Raw genomic sequence first — 12,610 nt, forward strand, 5'->3', positions numbered from 1 at the left:
GCATGTTTTTGTATGTTTTGGGTGTAAAGGCATATTTGGCATATAGTCGATTTTTTACAGTCGTTAGTGCATATTATTTCATAAAAATATTTTTTAGACAAATATTTGAAATGTTTCTTGTTTCTTATTTACTTTCCTGTTTACAAGATTGTAGTGTTTTGATTTATTTTTATTCAGTGAGTGTGTGACTACCTAATGTCCTAGTACCTACATACTTATTTAGATTTTATGCGTTTTACGAAATATCGCGGAAACAGTGTAATCGCTTCCACTACTATCCTCCACCGTATAAAGTGGCAGCTTCTCACCAACCAGCATTTATAATTTTGTACATTGCTACACTCTACAGTATAGTTTTCTTACACTCGCCGATGAGTTTACTCGTATGAGTCGTTTGCGTTTATCCATTCAATTTCCTGTTTTAGTGTTTTCATGTGAGGTATAGGTAGGTTACTACTGTACACATTATTCATATTTTATTTTAACAATGCCGAAAGAAAAACAAACAGTTGCGGGCCGTTTACAAAATTTTGTGGAGGAATTTGAATTTTTTTTTAAATTTATGGATTAATTCTTATTATTTTCAAACTTTTTCATGATTTTTTTACATAATGAATATTTTGAGTGCATAATTTAAAAATGTTAGAGCATATAAATGCATATTTTCGAACTTTTTAGTGCATATTTTAATGCATATTTTGACAATTTTTAGTGCATGAATGCATGCTTATTTATGCATTTTTTAGTGCATGAAGTAACGAGCCCTGCTAATAATCATTTCTGGTTTTTCTATTCATCAACAGCTATCTATTGTGATGGTTCTTTTCAACACATCAAAAAAAACGAAGCTGGTGAAGAATTCTCTGAAATTCTATTAGGCGCTTTTTATTGTCTACCTTTTAAATGTGTATTAATAAGGCATCAAATTTTCTTAAAGGTGATCAATTTTTAAATTATACTTGAATTGTGAAGTATAAGCTTTTTTTATACCTATACAATATATAGTATGCTGGTTTACTACAGTGTACATTTATAATATGAAAATCACAGTTATAGAGTAGGTGTAGACAATGTTGTTTAATTTTTTATTATATTTGTTAATTTATTGAAAATATTACTAAATTTGATTGACATTTTAAAATTTGATACCTAAGAAAAACTTTTAATAAATAAACCAGTTGGGTAAATAGGTAAATGTATTACAACAAACCTTGAAGTCCAAATCGTATATTTTATCCATTTCGTCTACTGCCATGAAAATACGTTGCGCAACACCATTGGATGAACCAAACGCACGGCTGACCGGATAACATGATCTTCGACACGTCCTCCTTCCATGATTATTAGGGTCATATTTACCAAAAATGTTTTGATAAAAGCCGGAAATGTAGTAAAAATCTAAATAAATAAATATTTTTTCAAACAATTTAAAGCATTAGATATCTTAATATTTTAATATTGTAAATACTAAATAATAATATTTTTAATTTGTTATATTGTTAATTTAATATTTAATTATCATTAAATTGTATTTCAAACAATTATATTATGTTATTCGTGCTTTAAAAACTAATAAGTATTAAATAAAACACAAGTTTTTTTACGAAAGGTAATATAATAACTACTACCTATTTGTTGGGTTCCATCACTGGTTGGTCTCCCTCCTCATATTATTCAAAGTTAAATATTGTACATAAATTATCAAATTTGCTTATTGTGTTATTCTAATAACATTAACACTGATTGTAAATATACTTTATAAAAAAAAAAAATAATAATAACTACTGTAATTGTTTCCTATAATATTTCTACTATTAAACGCATCATAAGATTAGTTGTTGAGAACGTAAACATAATTAACATCTACTCGTTATAATCATTGCTTGCTGATGTGGACTTTTAATTCTCATATAATATAGACATTTTTTATTATTATTTTATATATACTATATTTTATTCAAAAACATTTTATTTTCAACAGTTATGAATCTTAAGAGTGGTAGAACAATAATTTTGATTCTTGGTACTATGTATTTTTTAATTTTATGGAATTCTATTGAAGAAGATAAATACTTCAAAAATATAAACCTTATTAAAAATAATTTATTCCATATGACGTTCAAGTTTTAAACGCCAGGTGGCATCTTATGAAAATCATGTCTATATACGACTATAATATACTATAAAAGAACGTGTCTGCATGGACACCAAAACCGATTTTACCGGCTTCTTCTGACGAGGAATTTTGAAATACTATGAGGGGCTTAAAGTAATTCATGCGAACAATAATATATTCTAAAATCCGTATTAGGAATCTAAAACCAGTATTATTTCGCCCACGTGTTATGAGCCTTTGATTTTTAACTTTTTTACAATTTTTTTAGAATATTACTATGTGGATATGATTGAATTTTAAAAAAACGTACTTGTATACTAGGTACTTTTTATAGTTTATAATTTATATAGCATATATTATTTTTCTACGTTTATATTATTGTTATTATAGTAATGGTTATATATTATGTACCTAAATAACCGAAACAAAAGAAAAGGAATTCAAATTATCAATTAATATTACCTATTGTTATCAACTATTATAAATCACCATCTATCATATTGAAATTATCATACAAAATTAAAATCTATAATTTATTGTAAATGACTAATTTAAGGAATGCAATTAATGTTATAGTCTATCAATACAATATATCAACCTAGCCTAAATTAAGAAATTTTATATTAGTAAAATAATAAATATATGTATATATTAATGTTATGATGATTGATGGTATATACATATTACATAATACTATATGAATAAAAAATAAATAAAATGTAAAACGTAAAATAACTATATAAGTAAAATAAAATAATTTTTTTATTATATTTGTATTAGGACTTACCCAAGATAAAAATATTGTGATGGGTAGAAAATTGGACGCAGTAAAATTTACAAGTTTACGTCCGTTAGGCGTCTCCCGCATTTTCTGTAGAGTGGGAAACAGGAACACTGAACGTTTAACAGATAATCTCTGGGCCATTGCACTGTCCTTTAGCAATTCTGATATAATTTTCGACCCGACTGAATGACCCACAAAATATAGATCGCAATTATCTGGTATATACTTCTCGATAAACCGTAATTTATGTTCTATTTGTCCCTTTACCGTGTAAAGATCGGGATACTTTTGAGGGTCAGGGACTGTAAGTCCCAAATTCGACGGTGGAACTTCATGACCTAAAATTAAAAATACGTATTTATATTTAAAAGATCACTTAAATAAAAAATATTAAATTTCATAATTTATAAAATTTTGCCACTATCCCAGGTGACCCCGCGGGCGTAGAAAATGCAATTGGTATCACGACTTATTAGTTATTATAGTTGAAAAAATCCCACTACACATCAACGAATTTTTTTTTTCAACAAGTCACCTGCAATCTTGTCTCCCTCCCCGTTGCCCGTCAATTACACTTATTTTAACGTAAGACAGATTACAGATTATGTAATGTAATAATACATTTAAAAACAAATATTATTATTAAAATAAAATATATAGCCGTATTATAGAAATTATTCAATACAAATAGGTATATAATATAGTACCTAATATTTGGATAATAAAGGAATATAGGATAACGGGAAAGCATTACAGACCATCGTGTATTTTATAAACAATAATTTAATATAATTAACTCTGCGAGGTGTTTTACTGCAGAATACATAACCGAATAAATTATAATTATAACTATAAGACTTCCAACTCTCTAAGAATATGTAAATTGCGAACAATTAATTCATTCAAAACTTAAGAAAACCTACATAATAGTTGAGTTAATAAATCAATGAACACATTTATGTGAGTATTTGGACAAATTATCACGTGATAACTTCATTATGGAACAGATTTACCGAGGAAAACAAAGTTCCTTGGTATACATTTATAACTGCAGTCTGCAACATGTAGAACAGGAAATTAATTATAATTTGTTCACATTACACTTTTTTGAGTTTTTTTAAAACTTAATAAATAATTTTTAATAGTTAGTTTTAGTATATTTTAATAGTTTGTTTAAAAATTATATAACATCATTATTTTACTGATAACTACCTTGACTCTAGGTCCTAGAGTATATTGAAAATTCTATAAAAATAGCCAATGTGCAGCTATATACCAGATACCTAATACTTTTTAAAAGTATATAATATGAATGCGCTCAATGACAATATAATAATAGATGTTATCTTTATAACACATTAACTATATTGTACCTAAATTATAATAGTAAAATATGTTGATATAATCTAATTAGGAAACAATCTTATAAAATATGTAATAAAACTTTATCAAGTTAATTTATTTATTTAATACACCATGTTTGATATTATGATTAAGTTATGATAAACATAATTTAAACAATTATTTTGGTTTATAATAATTTATGTAATTATGATAACCAAGGAAGGAAATAGGTATAATAATTAATGGACCTTTTTAGCCTGATTGAACAATGAATTCTATATTAAAAGTCATGTAATCTAAAAGTTAGCCAATACTGTATCAATAATATTAATTTGTAAATACATTTTTATTAGACACAAGTTTATTAATGTGTATTATTTGCTGAACGCTTAACAAAATAACACAAAAGAAGAGAAAATTGTATTAGTATAAAAAATATAAGTTGGTCCCTAATATATTTTTTACGTAATTTCGTATATAAGTATACACCTATGTCCACTGCTGTACATATACAAGTGTTTATAGTCGAAAACATATTAATTTATTTTTAAGTCATGGCGTTACAAAATTCATATTAAATTAACTACACATCAACAAATAATTATTAGTTATTTTTATCGTTTACCTACGTGTTGTTGTTAATTACAGATATTCAAATTAGAATTTTTGTTAACTCATCTTTTAGTGTTTTAGATATAGTTAAGTAAAACAAATACAAATAACAACATTTAGGTACAGTAATGGTAGTTTATAAATTACATATACCTATATTCATTCGTCTAGGTATAATTTTAATACAAATTATTAATTATCTTTATTAATTATTGATTGATGAAAATATCACTACGTTTTAAGAAAACCTACAAGTCTAATTATAGATAACTGCAAATTATAAAATGTCCAATATGTAAAATAGGTTTTTATTCGTATGTTCGAAAATAAAAATCTCTCAAAAACATTTCCGTGGTACCTATATTTGAATAGTTGACTTCTACTTAAATAATAATAATAATTAATATTAAATACCTACTTAGTTTAAAATAGTAAAAACGTAAAATAATGATAATATTTGTACCTGCATGCGATAACACCCAGACAGGAACGTTGAGGGTCCGATAGACTTCCTGCAGAAATTTTTCATAGAACTCCGTTACACCCGGGTTTCCGCACACGCACAGCACTACTCTCTTTAATTCATGTTTATTGTCCTCGTCGATCGGCTGGCCCCAACACAGCACTCGAGTGGGCACGCCGTTAACATCCACCCATAGATCTCTCGCTTTCAAGCTGCAGCCGCTGTCATCATCCGCAGTTGTCGACTTCATCTTTGCAACTGTCGCTGCCGATGCCTCTGCAGCCGCTGTAGTAATCTGTGTCGAAATGTTAATGCAATTACATTTTTAACAATAGGCTAACACACACACACACACACACACACGCGCGCGCGCGCGCGCGCACAATAATACAATATATATATATATATAGTCATTTTTTTTTTTTTATAAAGATAGACAAACTTATGTGGATTCTTGTATTACATTTTAAAATCTTAGATTTTTATGAATTTTTAACTCAAAATAAGTTGCACATTTTCGTGATTTTAACGCCTTTTGTCAAAATTAGAACTTTAGATGCTTATAAAAAAAATTGTAAATACATATTTTTAATATCTTTCAACTGCCATTAAAACAATATATTAGAAGTCTTGTATTAAAATTTCAAGACTTTTGACCAAACGAATAAAATTTTATTGACATCTATAGAAAAATACTTAAAAAGAATGGACGTTGGAAACTGAAAATGTCCGTAATCAGCTCAAACCAAGTTAAAATATTTTAAATATTTTATGGTGCATAGAAAATGTTAAAATAAATGTTCAGTGAAAATGTCATGTATCTACGGTGATTTGTTAAAGAGTTACGCTAAGAACCAAAATCAATTTTGACGAAAACTGATTTTGCGTAAAAATTCACGTTTTTCCTTAATTAATTGTTTTTCCGAGTGCTATTGAAAACTATTAGTAATTTTGACCTCCCAAGTACCAACTAAATTCACTTTCCCTTCGAACAAGATACTGAAGTTGAAAATCGAAGCATTATGTCGACTACTTATCGTGTACATAGAAACAAATAAAAAGAAAAAGAAAAAGAAACACATCATTGTAAAATCATATCAATACAGAATCTTCGCTCCACTCGAAATCTAAAGTTTTTTATATCAGATTTGAAAATATAATACAAGATAACTGATTAACTTACTCATAATTATTTCAACTATTATCAAAATAAAAAGTTTACCAGAAAATCACTTTCATTTTTTATGAACGTTTGAAGTTAGACATCGGATATTTTCCCGTAAATTAACAAATTCTCATACAGCGATTTATTTATCTTGTTGTTATTCAATAACTAATACCCGTAGATACTTGAAATTTACACCATGTGCTTAGTTTATAGTTTTATATACTTAATAAAATTTTAAAAATATTTTGATTCTTTCCGAGTTGTTTACTTGTTTACGGACATTTTAAATTTGAATTTTTTTAGTTTTTTTTTTATTTTATAAATGTATATTAAATTTTATTCGTTTGTTCAAAATGCTTGAAAATGTAATACTCTTCACACATGACACATTGTTATAATACTAGTTTAAAAATATTAAAAATATATGGTCAAGATTTTTTTTTAAATTCGTTCATTTTGATTTTATAACAATTAATCTGGTCACTGGATATTAAATGGTTATACTATTATAGTTAGTAGATCTTTTTTCCTAACATATAGCGACCATGACGTGAGTTTACCTAGCCCCTGGCCGGTCAATAATTCTTTATACATTTATACCAATGTAACTTTTAACTTTAAATGTAACTTAGTTATATATAACTGTAACTTGTATCTTGTTACTCAATATAAAAGTATCTAGTAACTTGTAAGTGTAACTAATTACAATGAATTGAGTAACTTTCCCAACCCTGATACTAATAGCAAAATAAGTTATACTTTAATAGCAATATCAAAATATATCATGAATAATATAGTACTTGACATAATATAAGCTGATCTCCGCTTAGAATCGTTTTTCGTATACAATGATAAATCATTTAATTTTAATTTAACACATTCATTACAGTGGCTCACTTACCTCTACATTTACCCCTTTTTTTTATTTTCAGAATTTTTAAGTTAATTACTACTGCATCTTAAATGTTTTAATTCATAAGCAGTATATTTTTTTGAAGATTTTATGTACCCATGATGAATCAATATTAAGACAGTAATAACCTACCAAGTTAACTTTAATAGTTTAATTATTTAAAGTTAAGATGAGCGGAATATATAGACTAAAGAGGCATAAAGTCAAGATTTTCCAAAGTACGACCCCTCTAAATACCATTCAACTACACTCATCTGTACTTTAATATTTCGGTATAATAATAAAAAAAATATATGAAATATTTAATAAAATAATTATAACTATGGTCGTATTATGAATACTAAATGTATGTTAGCTAACCTAAGAAATAGGTTATTCATAATATTGTTTAACAAAAAACGACAAAATATAATTTGACTATGTAGCAGTTTTTGTAATATTGTTATCAAAATAAGTACGTAATAAGACACAGGTTTAGCTGAAACTAAATTTAATAGCCTTGGTCATAAAAATGATGTTAATATTATACACTATATATTGATTTTAAGGGTAAAATTTACTAAAAATCATAAAAATAATGTAATTTTTAATTTGTATATATGTAAACATTGGCGTTTATTATTTTTATATTTTTCATAAATTTCTTCCAATAAGTTATAACATTAATATTTAATACCAAACCCCGTACCAAACCCAGTTTTCAAAATTTAACACAAAACATTCAATTGTATATACATATGTAATATACTCTAAAGTATTTTCTCAACCAAATGAAATATTACCTATTTGATTACTTTACAAGAAGAAAGTAAAAGACATATTTCATATTTTCATATTATATATATATATATGAGGTATTTATATAGGTCTATTGACATTTAAAATGTCTATACTTTCTAGTTTTTGTTTCAATTTATGTTGATAGACTTGTTGTGTCTCGGAAATTTAACACAAGGTCATGAACTTACTGCATTACATCAATTTAAAAATATCGAATTTACTTGATTACATTTTTTTTTATAAATGTTTGAAGTTCAAGAAACTGGATACTAAGACATAAAATAATGGTTTTCGCTCAAACGATTTTGTTTTTTTCCTTTTTGATGTTGTAAATCAAAAATATCTATCATAGATTTTGAATCTTTTGTCATAAAGATTACATATATTATTAGTAATTACATTTCTTTAAACGATGACATTATTTAAGTATAATCTAATTCAATATTAATACATCCATTACTAATTTCCATCTACAACTCGTTGTTATGAGTATTCAGAATAGAGACACTTAAAACCCACAATATAGCAGAACGAATTTCCTTATTTTATTTTTCAAACATAATTCCTAGATAAATATATTATAATTAATAATACATATAGACAAAAAAATAAACTGTTCAACATACTTTGGTAAATATTGAATTTTCGACAATAATATATTTGCTTAAACATTATCCTCGCCATTATCATAAACCTAACACATCGATATTAAGCATAAATATTTATTGGTAAAAATATTTTATTTCTAATAAAAATAAACTGAGAAAAAGGTTGTAATTCCCTATACACACACGCATAACATAAAAACTGACCAAATTCTTAGGTCATAGCCTCATTCATATTTTTTCATAAAACCGCAAGAGCATTGTCCAAAACTTGGAGCTTAAGGGTGTGTCAAATTAAATTTTAAATAAAAAAGTGGATTTCCTTCTCAAAAATGTATTTATGATTAGAAATTTTAAAATTTGATTAGGAACAAGTAACCCACATTATTACATAAACGAATGTTTGCTGACGTTTTATATACATATGCGTGTTTCCGACTTACTAACACATAACATAACAAATTTTAAATTAAGAAAAATCTGTTTAAGGTTCCTTAATATCCCCACAGACTGCAGCGGTAGTAGTAGCGGTGATACCGCCAAGACAAATAAATTTTACCACCACTGCTTCAAAGTATCAGTGTATGGCGAACCTAGCTCAGTTATTTTTAATATTAGATTAAATTGATCAATTATAACATTTTAACTCATTGTATCTAGGACACCTTTAAGGTTTATTTTTATATTTAAATTTTGAAGTAAATTATGAGCATTTTCAAAAGTACAAACAATTTACAATTTTAAAATGTTCATAATTTGCTTTAAAATTAAAATATCAAAAAAAAACTTTTCAAGGTGTCTTGGATATTAATATTATTCTTACCTTTGTAGGTCGATTCACTCTATAATATTAAAAAAAACATAGTAAAACTGATTCTTCTGAACATTACATAGTCGACGCGTTAGTAAGATGGAGATAACACATGCGGTTACAACGTCCTCTTAAACAATAAAACAGCCATATTAAAAAATTGATTAGGTAATCACCTAGAGATAAATAATAATTGCGTATAGGTTAGCGTGAACTGCCGTGGAGTGAGATGTTTTAATGGATAACATTTCAAAAACCTATCGCCGTACCTACAGATCACGATGTAAAATATAATATTATTATCGTTGTTGGTAGGGAACCGGGTTAATGATGCTGATGCGAACTGTGATTAATACAAATTGTGAGACATACACTAAAATAAGACTTATTATAACCCAAAAAACCTTACGTTAAATTTAAACACAACCGAGTATACTTACTTTAGCCTATCAATTCAGCCTTATCATAGTACCTACCGACATAATATATCTTAAATCATATTCATATAGGTAGTTACAGACTGAAATACAAACGGCTGTCCGAGAAAAAATTACACGAACGATGTGTTATAAATTATAATTATTATAGTACGATCTGCAAATATGATATTGGCATTAAAAGAGAGAAATCGAAACATAGAAATAGCGACTATATTTTAGAGTAGGACAGTAGGTATATTATGATACTATCATGCATAGTCGCATACTCGCATGGCAAAATAGAAATAAAAATTTATTTTGGTATACCATTTCGTAAAAAGTGGTGCGTCACACACTCACACATCTGGGACGCTGCAACACACAGCGTGTCGGCGGCCCATCATCAGCTGTTCAAACGCGAACGCGATCAGAGTCAATATCTCTTATCACACAAAACGAAACCTACGCTTATCACTATAACTCAGTGGTATCACACCCGACGACCGGTGTGCACCGTTTCAACAACAGTGCAACTACCGCGGGCCGACGTAAACACTACACATCTCGCTTATCATATTTAATTATTTTATTCATATTGTGGATTTAACATTTTAATAAAACATTGGTTATAAATCGTACTCACGCCTTGGTGGTAGTAACAGCGGTCCGTTCCTATTCTGTCGTATTTTCGCGGTGGTTGGCCGATGAAAACGGCGGTCGTGCGACGGTACCGACTAACAACGGGAAACCGTGGATAGAGCGAGGTGGCGGCGACACGATACGATACTGCCATTCGGTCGCGGTCGTCGTCGTTTTCGCGTTCGCCATGAACTCGTCGTCGGACCTCGGACGAGTCGCGGCGAAGTGTTTACCTTTCACTACGAGCGCAACGCGTCGTCTCAGTGCGACCTCGACACCCGTGCTAAACTATTGCGTCGTCCCGAGATATTGTTATTAGTTATTACGATTATATTACTATTTAGTATTTACGTGACAACGCAAATTTGCCTTTAGTCTATACGTCCTACCTACTTACTTTCACGACTAGTAATAACCGGACGACTGTTATTAATTTTCATTACGCAATGATAATAGGCATGGTCATTATTATTACATTGGTGTAAGGTGCACCGCGTTTACTACCCATGTTTTGTAATATAGGTACTAACATGTAATGAACGTATATGCATTGCTATTGCTATTGTATTGCATATAGGTACGCATAGTATAGCGTATCTGCTCCTCCGCAGAATTTATACTTAATTTGAAATTTGAAATTTGCAGTTTGAAACAGATTTACAACATTTGCACGTTAAGACAAATTACAAAATGTCGGGTGTGAATGTGTGATACAATGAACTGTACTCATAAGTCATAACTAATTAGTATTTAGTGATCACGTTAAATATTATAATATTATTTATTACTATAATATATTAATATATTGTTTACAATATATAGGTAAGGTAAACTTGGTATTAGATATAATAATGTAATTGGTATTACATATAAATTATAATTAACTATTGCTCGTGCATCTACTATTTATTTTATTTGAAATAAATAGCAATATTATTAATTGTGTACCCACCTAACACAAATGTGTTACATTCGATGTTGACTGTTATATGAAAATTATAGGGCATGTTTTTTCAAAAACTATTTCGACTGAACTTCGAATGTTTTGATAATAATTTACTTTCGATTTCAATTTGAGACGATTTAATTTATCAGACTTGAAGCATGCGTATCTAATACTATTGTAGTACATAGTAATATATGAATAAATTACTCAAATTGTATAGTTTAATTAAACGTCATAAAATCTATATGATAGGGGTACCTACCTAAAAATAAATGTTGCACAACAATGATTTTTCTATAATATGGTTGATAAAGTGACATTAATATATTTTCCAACTTATATTTAAATTAACTAAATAAAGTAAATGCCTACACTAAAACTGTCTTCAAAATTGTAATTACAAAACTAAATTATACCAATATTGTACCTATATACGTAGTAATCGTCTTTTCGAATAAAGGTTACCTTTGATAAACATAAACCAGACTGACCCCGTCCAGACCAAAGAAAAATTTGTCGGAAACACGTGTTTCCATCATTGTCATCGATAATGTTTCTGATTTCCTGTCATAAGCGGTAACATAAATATTTGTTGACGACAATGTCAGAAACAAATGTTTCCTACAAATGTTTCTTGGTCTGGACCGGGCTGTACTAGATCAAAAATAATCCAGTATATCACTAAAAATAATTAACGGGTACTCCGGGGTACTATACATTATAATCTTACTTATTTAATATTTTGCTACTAAAATTAGTTTTCAATCACTCATATTATCTTATTTTTATTAGGAAATTAAGTACGCTCAATAATATAGTAATCCTAAAAATTAAAATGAATAAGTAGTATATATTTTAATTGAAATTCCAAAAATGAATAGAAGGTATTGATATTCTTTAAGGTTTATATTCATAAGAGTATAAGACTTAAGTTAGGTAAGTACTTACATAGTAACTAGTATAGTGGTAGACGCAGTGGCGTAATTGAGAATGTTTCATGGGAGGGGATC

General features: G+C 27.9%; 1 protein-coding gene across 1 annotated transcript in view; it reads right to left on the reverse strand.

Annotated features, from left to right (window-relative positions):
• Nucleotides 1-10,799, reverse strand: part of LOC100166096 (CG9186-like) — a 19,769-nt gene extending 8,970 nt beyond the window's left edge. The window contains 5 exon segments of the mRNA NM_001204962.1: nt 1,211-1,254; nt 1,257-1,398; nt 2,904-3,238; nt 5,320-5,614; nt 10,659-10,799. Of these exon segments, the coding sequence (NP_001191891.1) occupies nt 1,211-1,254; nt 1,257-1,398; nt 2,904-3,238; nt 5,320-5,569 (771 nt within the window). The 5' untranslated portion in view covers nt 5,570-5,614; nt 10,659-10,799.
• Nucleotides 10,800-12,610: the final 1,811 nt, after the last annotated feature.

This window comes from Acyrthosiphon pisum, chromosome A1 (assembly GCF_005508785.2).
Source record: "Acyrthosiphon pisum isolate AL4f chromosome A1, pea_aphid_22Mar2018_4r6ur, whole genome shotgun sequence".
NCBI classification, from domain to species: domain Eukaryota; kingdom Metazoa; phylum Arthropoda; class Insecta; order Hemiptera; family Aphididae; genus Acyrthosiphon; species Acyrthosiphon pisum.